Raw genomic sequence first — 17,269 nt, forward strand, 5'->3', positions numbered from 1 at the left:
AGTGTTATGAAAACATACTATTATTACTCCTAACCTTCCTCCCTTTTTCTCCAGTAAAGCCTCTTTAGACACTCACTGACTATAAATAATTTAGGTTTAAATTATTTTAAAATCCTCGAGACTCACACATGTCATGTCCTGCAGTTTCTAATGTACAGGTACCCTGCAAGGCAGATTTCGAATTCCTAAAGAACCAGTAGCAGCTGTATTGGTTGGCTCTAAAATGTAGTCACATTTATTATCAGGAAGAAGCTATCCACAGAAATGGTACAGAGCCCGGGAATGGAACATAACCCTGTGAAGATGGTCAGGGAGGGCCTGTGGTAAACCGGGAAGAGTATCCCTCCTCTAAGAGTAGCAGCCACAGTCTGCCTCAAGACCATTGTTGCTAGGTGGAAATGTGGGCCCATTTTGGTCAAAAAAACCTATGGAGTTTCCATCATGGCACAGCAGAAATGAATCCGACTAGCAACCATGAGGTTGCGGGTTTGATCCCTGGCCTTGCTCAGCCGGTTAAGGATCCACGGTTGCTGTGAGCTGTGGTATAGGTTGCAGACGTGGCTCATATCTGATGTGGCTGTGGCTGTGGCTGGCACCTGTAGCCCTGATTGGACCCCTAGCCTGGGAACCTCCATATGTCATGGGCATGGCCTTAAAAAAACAGAAATATAGATTTTGATGTTAAATTTTTAATTTTTTTTACAACATGAACCACTCATTCTAAGAACAGTACAACACCGTACTGGCCAAACAATGGAGTATCCAGGTAACAACCTTTGCAGGGCATCCTGATCTAAATAAAACTGAGATGGATACCTGAGCATTAGGAACAGGGGGAAAGGGGTTAGAGAGAAGAGTAGAAACCACTTCACAGGGAACCTAAGTACCACACTAGAGGTAGCCGGCAACATGCATACTGCTTCTATAAACCACTGGTTTTGTTTGTTTGTTTGTTTGTTTCAAGGTTTTAAGCTGGAATTTCAGAGCTTCAGTGTATCTTGATCCTTGGAATGAGACAGTTTACTTTAAGGCCCAGCAGATCCTATCTTACCATTTGTTTACCTTTAATGGGATCTAGCCTTTTAGGCCTTGACATGACTATAAAATGCTTGACTAGCTTATTAACCTTTTAATACAGTTTTGGGGAAAAGGTTTTGACAAGAATGTTGGGAGGCTGTGCCAAGATGCATATTTGAGAGATGCCCAAGCTGAGGCCAAGAGGTTATTGCTTCTAAAATACTCAAACAGATGGGTGTGGGATATTCGCATGGAAGATTCCAGAACACTTACTGCAAGGATTGAGTTAGCTAAATATGGTCACTTCGCCAAATGAAAGTGACTGGTTATTCTTGGAGTTCCCATTGTGACTTATCAGGGTTACAAACTTGACCAGTGTCCATGAAGATGTGGGTTTGATCCCTGGCCTCACTCAATGGGTTAAGGATCCGGCATTGCCATGACTGTGGTATAGGCCAGCAGCTCCAGCTTTGATTCCATATGCCGAGGGTGCAGCCCTAAAAAGCAAAAAAGCAAAAACAAAACAAAAAACAAAAAAAAAAGTAAAAAACAAAAAGAAAGAAAGTGACTGGTTATTCTGTTGTTTTGGCAAGGGACAGGAGAGAAAAGCAGTGGGATGATGTTTTTGTCTGTGAAGTACAAGTAAATTCATTTGGTAAGCTCTAGATGTATGAAATTTGAATTGAGTTCCTGATGCATCTTCATGAATGGCTGTAAAAGGCTGATCTCATGGGAGCAAATGAGAGCAATGGAGTTTACTTATTGCATGGTAGTTGGAGGGCACATGCTAAGCACTCTGAAGAATAGAGAGATTAATAGAGTGATACCTTACTTGTCAAGGATCATAACCAAGTAAGATAAGATAGGAATTTAACTCTCTCACCAGGCAGGCCGCAAATAGATTAAAAGAAGAAACACTTTATTCTCTCCATTGGGTTTGGAGAGATTACTATGCCATTGGATTTGGAAAAGCTTCTTGAAAGAGATGATGCCTAAACTGAGCCTTAAAAATAAGCAGGACTTTTTCAGCAAGGGAGCACTTTAGACACAGAATTATCCTTTTTTTTTTTTTTTTCCCTTGACATGTAAGACCTATCCTCCTCCTTTTTTGGTTCAAGGAGTTGCTTTATCTTGGGGAGCAGATAAGCTGTAGGAAGTGGGGTTAAAATGCAGCTGGCTCATCACCACGTTTGATAGCAATTTCATAAAGGGCAAACACTCCTCATTTCACTTTCCTTACCAAGTAGCCCTGCACCTCAGCTGGCAGCAGTGCACCTCAGCTCTTCCCCTCTTTCAGTGCCCTTGGATAAGTCCCTTAACTTCTGAGCCTCAGTTGACTCATCTGGCTTCCTCAGGGTTAAGTACAAAGAGGACCAAAGAAGAACAAACACCTTCAAAAACACATGGACGTTTCATTGTGAAAATATTTTGCAAACTGGGGTGCCACAAAAATGCCAGCGGTACATGTCTCATTGTCCTTGTTATTCATCCAGGAGCAGCCTGATGAGACCAGAAAGGGGGTGTTGACCATCGATGCCAGTTTTAGGGGCTGGTTCAGTAACTAAATCACACTCTAGCATGTTGGCTTTTAGAGTCTGTTACTGGTGTTCGAAGCACTGCATGAATATAAATATTCATCAGGAACCAGAGCCTCTGGCAGGATAGGAGAACTTAGTGGGGTGGGAAAGTGTAGAAAATCATAGAGCTTGTTTAGAAGATTTTCCTCTACAGTCTGGTGGAGGCTTGGATTATATCAACAGTGGAAAGGCTTCAGGTCCTCAAGAAAATATGTAAATAAACCTAGGTAGCTTAACTGAAGTCTTTAGGAGAAACATAAGGTATCCTAATGCAACATAATAAATAAGGTTTCATTTGCTTTAAAAAGAAAAAAGAATAGTTCACTAAAGTCACCTTATTATAAACACGTGTAGAATATTTGTCTTTAATTTCAAATCCATCTCTGGCCTAGTTATAGAGTCAGGCCCTGTTGAAGTTTTGGTTGAAGGATGTTTTAAAGAGATTAACTTTTCAAAGTGTGGGAAAAAAAAAAGGATATGTTTATGCATCTAACTGAATCGCTTTGTTGTATAGCAGAGATTATTACATCATTGTGAATCAGCTATACTTCAATAAAACTTCAAATGGGAAAAAAGAGACTAATTTTTCTATTCTCTTTGAGGCTTTAAAAAGTACTGTTCTGAAAAAGTTTCTCTGGATTCTGTGCACAAGCTCCTATCTAGTCTTGTGAAAAAACTTGAGAGGGAGTTCCATCTGTTTATGGGCTTCTCACACCATGTCTTCATAGCCAAACTATGTCTGAAATCGTAAAGTACAGCACTGAAGGAGTACACCTCAGAGAAAGGGTCCTCCAGCGTTACTCTCCATCAGAACCATCCATCAAATGCAGCTTCTTAGACTACAGTCCTGAGAATCCCAGTTCTGGAGGTCTGGCAACTCTATTTCTATTCTAAAAAGGCTCCAGGCCCTTCTGCTGCAGATGCCCCTTGCCATGAAGGATGCTTCCCCAGGACCTGCGATACCTGTCCTCCCCCAGTTGATGCCTTCTTGGAAACTGAGCAGTTTTGTAGTGAGTTTTTCTGGGCCTTGACAACAAGTGACACATGGTTTGTGTTTGAAGTTTTTCTGAAATCCCACCCACATGCATTCTTCAGTTTCTGACATATAGATACACTGCTGGGCAAAATTTTTAATCCCTAACTGGCCAATACGAATTCTGCAGGTCAGCTTTGGAATGCAGTCATATTTATTTTTGTAAGGCAGAATTTCTTTTTTCTTCAAGGCAGTTTCTTGGGTCAGTCTGCTCTTGTGAATCTTCCTCAAACCTAAATTCACGCCATCACCGCTTCCAGCAAAATTATTGTTTCCCCTCTTTGCTACCGTTGCTTTTGGCTGTGTGCTCATCTGCCCCTTGACCCCATCCCACGTTAGACTGAGTGCCTGGAGAGCAAGGATAGGTTATTTATCTCTGAAACCACAGATACATTATAAACATTCACAAGTTTTGTTTTCATATTTTTGGGTTAATATCCTCTCTCTTCTCCCCTCTCTCCTATTTTATAAGTCATAGTTATAAGACTGTATCATCCCATACCAGCCGAACCATCAATATCAACCTAAATAATAAGGATGACAATAGTTCACAATTAAAAGAATTCATGTTAATTGATCTAGTTATTTTATATCTGTTACTGTTCTAAACTCTTTGTATGGATTATTCTCATTTAATCGTTATAGAAACCTCTGGTATCCTCATTTACACATGAAGAAACTGAGTCATAGAGAGGTTAGGTAATTAGCCCAGGGACATGGGTACACAGGAAGAAGCAGGCTTTTGACCCAGTGAGCCTCTGGAACCCATGCTCCAGAGTCATTATGTGGCCTGGCTTTGCCTGTCTGTCTTGCCCTCCCCTATTTACGCAAAACAATTGTAAATCCATTCCAGAGGGATAGAAAGAACCCAAGACAATTTGTTAGCCAAGAGTTTTCACTGACCTCATCCTACAAATTTTGTTAATGGGTCCTCTGTGAAGTTTGAAAAACTTGGGTAAGTGAAGTTAAAATGTTTCTTTGCTGCACTGATTTCAATACCTTTACTATCACTAGTACAGTTTTGGCAACTCAAGTGGGACCGTCATATACACTGTTTCCCAAACTTATTTAACAAGAATTTTTCCCCTGTAAGACTCTTAATTTCTTGAAGAATTAGGTTTTTTTGTTTGTTTGTTTGTAATGTTATTTGGGATCAAAGCTGACTAGTGCTCCAGTAGGATTCCCAAGAAATTTCTCAGCTCCTAAATATTTGGGTATCCCTTAGTTATGACCCTTTCTTAATTAGTTTTGAGTGTCTTTAGTGATTGAGTACCTAAGTAGTCTTTGGTGACCTTTTTTATTTACCTGCTAGGATAGTCACAGATGTGTTCTGGTGTAATTTTAACAGTGTCTTTTTCAAAGGGATCCCATTGAGGTGATAAAATCTACAGGATTACTCTAATCATACCCTCCCCCGCAACTAAATAAAGACCTCTGTTTCACACTTGCCACCATCCCACCACTCCTCTTATTGCTATTGCATACATGGGAACAAAGGTAATGTGCAGAGTCGTGCATGGAATTAGAGAATTCCATAAACTGGAATCACCCAGGTCATAGTCCCTCATCACTCAAAAGTTATGTTTCTTAAAAATTGCAAACTTTGGAATTCTCACTGTGGCTCAGGAGTTTAGAAACACAACTTAGTGGCCTCAAGGTTGCCGGTTTGATCCCTGGCCTCACTTAGTGGGTTAAGGATCCAATGTTGCCACAAGCTATGGTGTAGGTTGCAGATGCAACTCTGATCCAGCCATTGCTGTGGCTGTGGCGTAGGCGGGCACCTGCAGCTCCAACCCAGGAACTTCCAGGTGTGGCCATAAAAAGAAAAGAAAAAAAGAATTGCAAATGTTCAAGACTTCTTTACCCTGTTCAGTATCTGGCTATTCAGATATATGCTAAATTATGCAGGAAGAATAGTAACTCTGAAAGGATACCAAAAATCTAAGAATAACAGTTGCCTCTGAGTAGCAGTGGTTGGGGTCAGGACTCTCTAGTGGGTAGCAAAGCTGAGAGCAAGGCTTCTCACTTACATATATTTACACTTTCGCTTTTGAGTAATGTAAGGATATTATTTTTTAATTATATTTTTAAATGTTTTAAAACTAGTCACAGTTTTCCATGGAAATACAGTCTATTTCAAGCCTAGCTGGATTGATCTTCCATATGGAATCTATATCCTCCCCACGTGGAGACCTAGTCTCTCCCTCTCTTCTTTTTTTTTTTTTCTATTTCGCTTCACTTAGTCAAATATTATTAGGTCTTCCTGCACCTTCATGAAGAAGCTTTATTATTATTATTATTATTATTATTCTTTTTTAAAACTGGTGTAGTAGAACATAATTCTTAAAAGAATGGCTTGGAGGTGGACATTTCTGGGTTCAGGCTCATCTCTTCCACTTATTGATTGTATGGCCTTGAGAGCCACTTAATTTCCCTGGGCTTCAGTTACCTTATCTGTAAATTGGGATAATAACCTCCATCTTGGGGCTATTGTAAAGCTTCAGTAAGGTAATGCAGATTCTAGGCAGTTCTGGGGAGGGCATAGTGTAAGTTCAAAATGTAATGACCATCCAGGGGTTCCTCATGATTGTAAACCTCTCACTCTGACTTGAGGTAGCCACAAAATTCATTTCTATTCTTGTGACTTCTGTCCCAATATTTATAAGACAGACATTCTGTGGGATCCAACAATATCACTTCCTATAAATATCATCAGACTTTTTTCCCATCCTGGTATCAGTAGAGCTAAAGACAGCAGGGGTGTCTTGTCAGAGTTCCTTCCTTGCACAAAGCAATCAAGGCATCACATGATTCCAGGAGCAAATTAAGTGGAAAAAAAAAGCAGAGATGGCATCTCATATGAAGTTAAAGCTGTCAAAATGTAGGAAATGCCATTTTCTTCTTCTTCTTGTTTTTTTGTTTTGTTTTGTTTTGTTTTGTTTTTGGGGTCTTTTTAGGTCTGTACCCATGGCGTATGGAAGTTCCCAGGCTAGGGGTCGAACCAGAGCTACAGCTGCCAGTCTCCGCCATAGCCATGGCAAAACAGGATCTGAGTTGCTTCTGTGACCTGCACCATGGCTCACAGCAACACCGGATCCTTAAGCCACCGAGCAAGGCCAGGATGGAAACTGTGTCTTCATGGATACTAGTCAGGTTCATTACTGCTGAGCCACAGTGGGAACTGCGGAAATGGCATTTTCAGTTTCAAAATCATCACAAAACTAAGCCAGTGGAATAAAAGACACACTAAAATCGTGCTGAAAAGATTCCAGAATTAAAGCAACAAAAATAGCCTGAGGTCACACAGGGAAAGTCTTCATAGTGTTTTCTTTGGTACATAGTTTCTCTTGTCTACAAATTTGGAAACTAGAAGATATAAGGAGAAACGAATAGAAGGAGTGGTATGTGCAAATATCGCATTTGAATCCTGCTTCTTATCTCAAGTGTATTAAATAAGGGAGCAAAACTGTGCATTTGTGATCTCTCGTCACAAGCTCAGCACACTACTGCGTGTTTTCTGATTTATAGCTCACTGACTCTCACATAAGCCATGCACTTTGAAATGATGCCCTGCTTCCCAGATGAGAAAACTGGTTCAAAGAAATTACATCTCTCCAAGTCTTTAACCCAGGACTCTTGACCTTGAGCTTTTGTTTCCATCCATGCTGTTCTTACTTGGAATCTCTGCCTTTAGTTCTCTTGTTCTCTGGAAGGTTCTCTGGGTGAGAAGCTGTGACTTTATGGAGTAATCTTGTTGGCCACTGTGAGTTTTTACTTTGGCTTTATATTTGGCCCACTTACTCTACATTTTCCCCGTTAACACAGTTTTGTGTGGTTGTTGATACTGTCTGTCTTTTTCTAGTAGGCTTCGATTCTCTTCCCCATGAGCCAGTTTTCTCTAGACCAAATCCACTCATGCTACCTATCAGAGTTCTTGTAGTACTGAATCTATTGCTCAGATTCAACACATTAAAGAGAAATTCCCTGATAAAATTTAAATATGTTAGTTTTTTAATATCATCATGGAAAAGGATCTCTAACTCATTAACTAAACTATATGAGGTCTGTGTTTTCACACAACCATCTGGCATTTCTCTTTTCTTCCTTTTTTTTTTCTTCCAGCTGTGTCCATAGCATGTGGAAGTTCCTCAGGCCAGGAATCAAACCCATGCCACAACAGTGATGCTACAGTAATGCCAGATCCTTAACCCGCTGTGCTGCTAGGGAACTCCTGGCATTTTGCATTTCTAAGCGCCATATTATTTCCTGAAAGAGTTGATTAATTTTGACCAAATATGCTTCTAAAGAACATCAGAGGGTATTTGAAGTTTAATTTGCTGACTTCTTTAAACAAGCCTGTGGAGAAAGCTGTTCTGTGCCAGGCACTGTTTGAGATCCCACCTTGTGGTCCACTTCCCTTTATCTCTGCAATAACTTCTAGAGGTGGAGATCTTTTTTTTTTTTTCTTTTATTATTTTTTCGTCTTTTTTTTTTTTTTTGCTATTTCTTGGGCCACTCCCGCGGCATATGGAGGTTCCCAGGCTAGGGGTCGAATCGAAGCTGCAGCCACCAGCCTATGCCAGAGCCACAGCAACGCGGGATCCGAGCCGCGTCTGCAACCTACACCACAGCTCACGGCAACGCCGGATCGTTAACCCACTGAGCAAGGGCAGGGATCGAACCCGCAACCTCATGGTTCACTAGTCGGATTCGTTAACCACTGCACCACGATGGGAACTCCCGAGGTGGAGATCTTTATTCTCATCTCATAGATGGGAAAAGTCAAGTCTTAGTAATATCCCTGGCCAGTATGACAGCTCATGGAACCATTAGCTAGAAAATAGTGGACTTTTGTAAGTATATGCTTCCATTCCAGGGCCCTGGGGGGATTAATTACCACAGAAAATGTATGCTAGTTCTCACTAAAGAGTATATTACTGCAGTTTTTTTTATGTGGTTTTGATGAAAATAATGTGTTAAAGGGTATTTTTAAGAAGGTAAACTCATGACTGATAAAAATACAAAATGGACATGCTGAAGTTTTTTTAAGTTAAAGGATAGTTGATTTATAATGTGTTCATTTCTGCTGTACAGCAAAGGGATTCAATTATACATATACATATATATACATTCTTTTAAAAAAATACTCTTTTCCACCATGGTTTATCACAGGACGTTGACTATAGTTCTCTTTGCTATACAGTAGGACTTTGTTATATATCCCTTCTGCATATAATAGCTTAGATCTGCTAACCCCAACCTCCCCCTGCATCCCTCTCCAAACCCCGCCCCCCTTGGACATGCCAAATGTTATACTTAACTTGTTAATTAATGAGGAATCAGTAAGCTCTTAATAATCTGTTCAAAAGAGAATGCAACACAGGCCAACAAGAGAATGAGGAAGCAATTGCACTTCCACTAGACAGAATCTATTTGTGTCTCCATGGATGAGAGCCATTTGCAGCGCTACTGAATTTACCCTCAGAGCTATGAAATAGCTACTTGAAGAACAGATAGAGGAATCTGCAAGGGCGTGTTTTACAATTCCCAGTACTCCATTGAAAACCACCCAGTGATTTTTTTTCCCCACCTTTGACCCCTTTCAAAGTCACCAACTTCCCTGACATCTGCCTTCTTTAATATGTTGCCTTTCAAAATGAGCATGTACTTTTCTGAAGGAATTAGGAGAGCAGAGGGAATGACTTAAGTTATCCCAGTGAGGGTGCATACCATTGGTTTTTAACCACTTGGGGTCAGGTAACTAACTGCATACTTACAAAAATCTGCATTTGTCATTGGACATTGAGTTGAGGACCTCAGATGTATTGAACATATTCTTTTGTGTTAGGGCCTCTATCTGTGTGACTTAAGGGCGATTTGGGCATTAAGGTTCCTGGCACTTGGCTTTTCTCTCTGGATAAGACTGCCTCCAGCTTGCTGCCATGGTCATTGCTTTTGACCTTTCCAGGCTCGGGCCATTTCACAGTTTGAACCTCTGCTGCATTTGCTGGCTATGGCCCTTTCCCTAGCCATCACTCTCTTTTTATTTCTCTCTTTTTGTTGTTTCTATTCTAGCCTGTTAAATTTCCCACTTGGGGATTTTTGAGTGTAAAGTCTGATATCCCAACAATTGTTTGCTTTTCTCCTGGAGCGCTACCAAATCCCAATGTAGGGAGGTCAACTCTTAGCCATTTGACTTCTAGTGACAGTGCTTGCTCTTGGTTATGGGTACTTTCTTATCTCCCAGTGATAATGGGGCTTTTTTACTAAGCCCCATTTAGATTTGGAGTAATTCAAATGTAAGAGACGTAAGGTTTTGTATATTTGTTTAAAGAACTTTTATGTACAGACCACAACAGCCAGACATGCTCTCCAAATTGCTTTCTTTTCCATCCTTTCTAATACTGGGCCCAGAGGATCAAATTTTAACTAGGCAGGAGTTAGCAATGCCATCTATGTGCTTCTATAGTCACTGTTTAAAAGTTCCAAGTATAACAAATTTGATGGGCAAAGAAATTATGTATTTGCTTGTGAGGTTGTAAAGAAAGTGAGTATTTCACTAAATTAGCAATTTCTTAACTTGGATAATGTTATGGATAGTTTCTGTGAATTTGAGAAAACTAGTTTTTCATGAATTAAACATCACAAAAATGTTTGGGGTTTTTCTCCCTTTCTAAGCACCTTTGTGTGTGTGTGTGTGTGTGTGTGTGTGTGTGTGTGTGTGTGTGTGTGTACAGGGGTCATTATGTCTTTAATATCAGTGTTCATCTCCACATTTATAATTGTCAATGCTAAAACCAGGATTCTGTAAGTATCAGTTTCCCTTACAGCAAATGTTAATGAAATGAACTCTTTGATTAAGCCAGGAAAGGTGAGATAGAGACATAGAGGATTGACTCTCCAAGGCCTTGGCTTATTAAGGAAAGGCAGACAATGAAAATGTAAGCAAATGATGGGAAGGAACCAGGAAGTGGGATGGTTCGCAAAGAATTTAAGTGAAGCATCATTTTCTCATTTACATTTTCAAAAGCTCTGGCTGCCCTGTGGGAAGAGAGTGGAAAGGGGCTTTGGACTAGGCCATGGGGATGGAAGGGAGCAAAAAGAATTTAGAGGATTGGAGGAAGGCAGAATGAATGGAACTTGTTAATGGACTGGCTCAGGGAGGGGATGGTATGGTGGATGACTCCCAGGTCTCTGACTTGAGCACATGGATGGAAGTGATGCTATTAATTAAGATAACAAACAATGGAGGAGGAGTGCTGTGGGGAAGACGAGGGAATGGGGATTCAGTTTTGGATATGGCACATTTAAGATGCCTGCAAAGTAACCAAGGGAAAAAGAAAATCTTGAGTGCATTTGCAAAATGAGTCCAGAAAGGAGGTCAGGGCTGGGTTATAACTGTGGGAGTCGCTGCCACATGGGTGGCATCTGAAGCCGTGGGAATGGATGAGGTCACACAGTGGTGAGGACAGTGTGAAGAAGAAGAGCTTGGTCCAGGACTGACTGTGAGTTGCACTAGGCCTTTAAGTGATCCAGTAGAGGATGTGGAGCTGACAAACAAGCCTGAGCAGGAATGGCTAAGGGCAGTTAATTTGCAAGAAGCAATAATCATATTTCATGATCACTGACCACACAGTCCTGGCCAGCAACTGTCAGCCGCAACCCCCATTTGGCTCTGGAAAAGCCTTCGCTAATGCTAGGAAAGAAATCTACGGCAGGCTCATCTTCCCTGCAGAGTGGGAGAAACAGCTTCATCCTCGTTTTCAAAGCTGACTGTACTGGATAGGATCCAAAGGATAAAATGAAAGTATGAAGCCACTGCTGTGTTTCTAGAGCAGGATTTGAAGTTCCCCTGAAACAAATGCAAAAGTCTCAGAGATCGTCTTCTCTTTCCTGGTTCAGATTTGGTTCCCAGTAAATGCAAATTGATCTTGCTTAGTTGGCAGTAGCCTTTCTCTTGCAAGAAATTAAAGTACTATACCATGGACTTATTTTGTCTTTATGTTTGCAATTAAATGCGACAATTATATTGAATAAGAAAAGTGGTTTAGGAGTTCCCTTTGCGGCTCAGTGGTAATGAACCCGACTAGTATCCATGAGGACACAGGTTTGATCCCTGGCCTCCCTGAGTGGGTTAAGGATCTGGTGTTGCCGTCAGCTGTGGTGTAGGTCACAGACGCAGCTCCAATCTGGTGTTGCTGTGGCTGTGGCTGGAAGCTGCAGCTCCAGTTCGACCCCTAGCCTGGAAACTTACACATGCCACAGGTGCAGCCCTAAAAGAAAGAAAAGTAGTTTAAAAGAGTTTCAAACTTAGAGTTTCTGCTGTAGTGCAGTGGGTTAAGAATCCAATTGCAGCAGCTTGGGTCACTGCAGAGGCCCGGGTTTGATTGCTGGCCCAGTGCAGTGGATTAAAACATCTGGTATGCTGCAGCTACAGCATAGGTCACAGCTGTGGCTCTGATTCATTGTCTGGCCCAGGAACTTCCATATGCCACAGGTGTGGCCATAAAATGGAGGGGAGAAAAAGGTATGAACTTGCAAGTTCAGCCTTGGGAGAAGGAGCACAGCAGAATCTTTTGAACCCATCTCCCTCTGGTTTCAGTCATTTCACAGTGTACAGTATTTCCATCTAACAGGCATTGCAGTAAATCCCAGATGGGATGTTTGTGCAACATTCTAATAGATTAAAAACAGAATAACTTTCAACTTTATATAAAAAAAGATTCCTGAAATGACCTCGTGGCTCAGTAGGCTAAGGATCTGGCATTATCACTGACGTGGCTCTGGTTACAGGTGTGGCAGCAGGTTTGATCCCTGGCCTAGGTACTTGCACATGCCATGGGTGTGGCTAAAAAAAAAAAAAACCCAGATTCCTGAAATCCTAGTTAATTACCATGCATCTGAAAATTTAGGAGTATCCCTTCCTATATAAATTAGATTTTTATTTGTAGAGGTCTGTATCTTAAGTTCAGTCCTGGAATATGGTCACTGGTCTTAATATGATAACATTAACTACATGTGTAAGATTGATTTTGACATAAATTCTGTAGTGTGAGTTAAGCCATATGCTCTTTTGCAAACCTTTGAAGAACAGGAGTGGAAATAGACTACTGCTTGAATTATGAAAATATTTAAAAATTCGAAAACTTTCTTCATAATATTGGCTATTTCTCATGTTTTTTCACTTTTCTTTCTCAAAGAGTATTTCAGTTCTTCTTCTTCAGTTTCAGTTCATGTTTTACAAGGTTAAATATCGACATTTGTGAAGGCACCATTTCTAGTTCAATCCAGATGTTAATTCAGGGTGTATGGCCGTGTATAATGATCATGAAGAACCCTTGGCAGTTATCTGTACTATGTAACATGAGCTACTTTGGCCCACATTTCAAGTCTGACATGGCAGCTCCACATTAAGGGAGCTGCTTTATTATATACCCTCCCCTCATGGATTTGGGAGTGGCTACCTTTTTGTTTGCTAATGTTGCTAACTTATCCAAACTAGAAATCATTTTCTCATTATTTCTAATAATATCATTGATACCCTGACCCATTCCTACATATCTGTATTTTTGAGCCTTTCATCTTTTATTAGTGAATTACTGCTTTGCAGCACCCAGGCCTACGCTTCTACACTGGCCCATGCAGAGAGAAAAACAAAACTTGCTTTGGAGGATAAACATTTATGTAGCATCCTTACTGACTGGCTGCAAGCTAAAAGCATCACACAGGGTCTTACTAATATTTAATACATCTCCTGTTGTGTGTATCTTAAACCTCTGTCCAATTATGTTATAATTCCAAAAGTGAACTCTAAGCATCAGTTTTTTCAACGTATATTGTTCTTGTAGCACATTTCATTAGCTCATAGAGTAGGGTTACTTCCTCAAAATGTATAAAAATTTATAGGGCACAATGACCATTTAATAGAAGTAGCAAGTGATACTAAGCTCTCCAAGGAATATTTCTTTCAAACATTCAGCTTTGGAGGGTTGAATTTCAGGACGGTTAGAATGATCAGACTGGTAGATGCTGGTGAATGTCTTGGGAAATTTGACTTTTTGCAAATTTTAGACTATAAAGTAGGGCATTCCTTTTCATTAGCTTCCACAAATTTGCCAATTTACTCGATTTCATGGCTTTGTTGTTTATCCTTCTTACATTTAAATGGACTTTTTTTTTTTTTTTGATAGGCAAGAAATAGACTAGGATAGGACGCTTGTGAGAGATGCAAGCGGGGAGGCAAGGACGCTCTGCCTAAATGGACTTTAAATTGTTCTTGGTTATTGTTGCTCAGAGAGCAATTGCGGAGTTAAATTTATAATTCTTATGTATTTCTTATAAAATTAAAACGAATTTTAATTCCCACTGTGGCTCAGTGTGTTAAGGACTCGACGTTGTCTATGAGGATGCAGGTTCAATCTCTGGCCGCCCTCAGTGGTTTAAGGATCTGGCATTGCTGTAACCTACCCCTTATGTCGCAGATGCAGCTTAGGTCAGGTATTGCCGTGGCTGTGGTTAGGCCCCAGCTGCAGCTACAGTTTGACCCCTGACCTGGCAACTTCCATATGCTGCAGGTGCAGCTGTCATTAAAAAAAAAAAAAATTGACCCCTGGCCTGGCGACTTCCATATGCCGCAGGTGCGGCCCTGAAACACAAAACAAAACAAAACAAAACTAGGGAAAAACTGCATAAAAACTTACTGTTTATATACTATCTCTATAATCAGAGCCCTTTAACTTTAAACAAAATATTGACTACAAAGTAGAAGGTGTAAAACTCTTGAATTTCCCAAAACCTTAAAGGTTATGCACAACCACCTATTAATTTTACCAGTGAGAACCTAATTGCCAAAAATGTAGGAAAATTAATTTATATTTTTTTCTATTGGCTGTACCATGGCATATGGAAGTTCCCGGCCAGGGATCAAACCCTAGCCACTGCGGCTACTTGAGTCACTGTGGTGAGATTCTTAACCCCACAGGAGGAACTCCTGCTGCCACAGTGGGAACTCCTGTTTGAGGTCTTTTCTGAACAGAAACTAATGCCAGTAGATGGGAGGCAAACCATAGAGTGGGGACATGGGAAGGAAAATGCTCCTTCAGATCTTTAATTTGCTTCTCTTGCTGATATTTACCAACCTTTTATCTTTGCCCTCCACTTTGTTTTTAGTGGCCACAGATGTCTTTAATTCCAAAAACCTGGCCGTTCAGGCACAAAAGAAGATCTTGGGTAAGATGGTGTCCAAGTCCATCGCCACCACCTTGATTGACGACACGAGTAGCGAAGTGCTGGATGAGCTCTACAGGGTGACCAAGGAGTACACCCAGAACAAGAAGGAGGCAGAGAAAATCATAAAAAACCTCATCAAAACAGTCATCAAGCTGGCCATTCTCTACAGGAATAATCAATTTAACCAAGATGAGCTAGCACTGATGGAGAAATTTAAGAAGAAAGTCCACCAACTTGCTATGACCGTGGTCAGTTTTCATCAGGTGGATTTCACCTTTGACCGGAATGTGCTATCCAGGCTGCTCAATGAGTGCAGAGAGCTGCTCCACCAGATCATCCAGCGTCACCTCACCGCCAAGTCACACGGACGGATTAACAAGGTCTTTGATCATTTTTCAGATTGTGATTTCTTGGCCGCCTTGTATAATCCCTTTGGAAATTTCAAACCGCACTTACAGAAACTGTGTGATGGTATCAACAAAATGTTGGATGAAGATAACATATGAGCATGTGAGTTAGGATTGTGACTGCTCATGATTTACTGGAAGGAGGAACACTGCTGATTTATGAAGGAAAAAAATAATGTTTTAGAGGTTATGCATATTTCAGAAAGACTTTGTGTAATTCAGTTGTCTGACATCAATGACAATGCTTGATAAGGCTTGTTCTATTTGAAGAAATGCATAATGCCAAAAATTCTGGTAAAAAGCTTCCCAGAGGTTAATAGATCACAGAAAAAGCGTATGGTTATATAATGCCAAACTAGAGTTATATAAAGAAAAATAGACATGACTCCAAGCCCAAAGACATCTTTCGTAGGGCAGTTGTTGTGTTGGTAGCACATTGGCTATTTCTAACGTGTACAGAATTGTGTATTTTGATTCACCTTTATTCCTTACTATGTACGTGTACCTCTTTTAAAAAGCCAAGAACTCTCTCTTACTATCATTTCTTCTTTTGAAACAATTCCATTTTCAAGTTTACCTTTTCTTAAAGTTTTTTTGTTAAAGATTTTGTCATTGACCTTCAAGAATTCCATCTTAAGAATTAAGACATTGAAGAATTAAGGCAATCAAATGGAACCCTCAGAATAATAGAAAACTGCTTCTCTGGAATCAATATTGTAGTAACCAACTGTATTTAACATTGTGAATAACGTCTAATAGAAGTCTGTGCTTCTGGAATCGAGTCCTGTGTTTTAGTACCAACAGTAATACTTTCCAAAACATGCTAACTTCCCCAAATGGCATACCATTGCCTTGAAATGCTTGCTGAGGGCTTTATTTTCATGTTATCTTGAAAATGTGCTGACAAAATCTCCATTTTTTTTTCACATGCAGTTTAAATGTAAGAGATACAGGGGAGAGCTAGACCATTCTAGAAGTAAACGGTATTAAGAATGATAAAACAATCCTTACTTTAGAGATGAGTCGGAGTCCTCTCGTGGTATGCAAGGTTAAGGATCCGACTCAGGTCATTCCTGTTGTGAGGGTTTGATCCTTGGCCCGAGGAACTTCCGCATGCCGTGGGTGTAACCAAAAAAAAATCAGTAGAGATGAATCCATCAGAATAACTTAATTTAGGGGGATGCGGGGTAAGAGGGAAGAAAGGATATTGCTGTGGAACATGAGAATGAAAATTAATGCATTTCAAAGTTGAGTAAGGTTTGATAGGTAAATAAAGAATGTCACTTTTTTATTTAACTGATAAGGTTTTTGCTATTTTGTTGTTTGCTATTTTGATGAGTAAACCAAAGAATATTTGCATTCCAAGTGGTTTGTGTTTTGTTTCTGTATAATTTTATGTGTGTGAATGATAAAGTAAGCATTTGCTTACTTTGTAAAAAGAGAAACAGAAACTGTCCGGCCAACTCTTTCACCTAGGAAATAACAGTCTCAGCCACCAGCACTAAATATTTGCACAGTCACTGTGTCTGGGATTCAGTGTACTCTTTTGCCTTGAATTTGCCTGCCTCGCAGAGTATTGACATTAAAATAATAGCTTACTAGGAAAGGTCCTTCAAATAAAAATTCCAGAGGTTGAAATCTTTAACACACTATGGCCTAAAGGAAGTGGTAACTTTCTCTGGGACCTTCATGTGCTTGTCTGAGTCAAGCAGCAGAGGCTAAGAGTATCTTCTTGTTTGATGGTAAATCCTGACACGAAGATTTGAACTGAAATCACCATTCTCATTTCTCAGGTCCAGCAGGTGACCATTATAAGTTATAACAATAGCATAGTGATTATAGTATCGACCCCTCTAGCTTTAGAGCCTGCTAAATAGCCTCTGAATTTCACTTCACAACCTTTGTTAAATGATTCTGCTTTCCTCACTTAGGAAGGCTAAGGATATGTTCTCTGGGAGCTAATGATCTGGTGCTTTCTGCTCTCCATCATATCTCCCTCAGCAGAG

The 17,269-nt window shown here is 40.3% G+C and overlaps 1 protein-coding gene across 6 annotated transcripts in view; it reads left to right on the forward strand.

Moving 5' to 3' along the window:
- Window positions 1–16,628, forward strand: part of TNFAIP8 (TNF alpha induced protein 8) — a 133,917-nt gene extending 117,289 nt beyond the window's left edge. For all 6 annotated transcript variants that reach the window (XM_085009414.1, XM_021079563.2, XM_085009417.1 and 3 more), the window contains 1 exon segment: window positions 14,797–16,628. In XM_085009414.1, the coding sequence (XP_084865540.1) occupies window positions 14,797–15,362 (566 nt within the window). In that variant the 3' untranslated portion in view covers window positions 15,363–16,628.
- Window positions 16,629–17,269: the final 641 nt, after the last annotated feature.

The sequence above is a fragment of the Sus scrofa genome, chromosome 2 (genome assembly GCF_054392235.1).
Source record: "Sus scrofa isolate SSC_HxYL_T2T_F1_AM1 chromosome 2, Sscrofa_HxYL_maternal_Yorkshire_Landrace_v2.0, whole genome shotgun sequence".
NCBI classification, from domain to species: Eukaryota; Metazoa; Chordata; class Mammalia; order Artiodactyla; family Suidae; genus Sus; species Sus scrofa.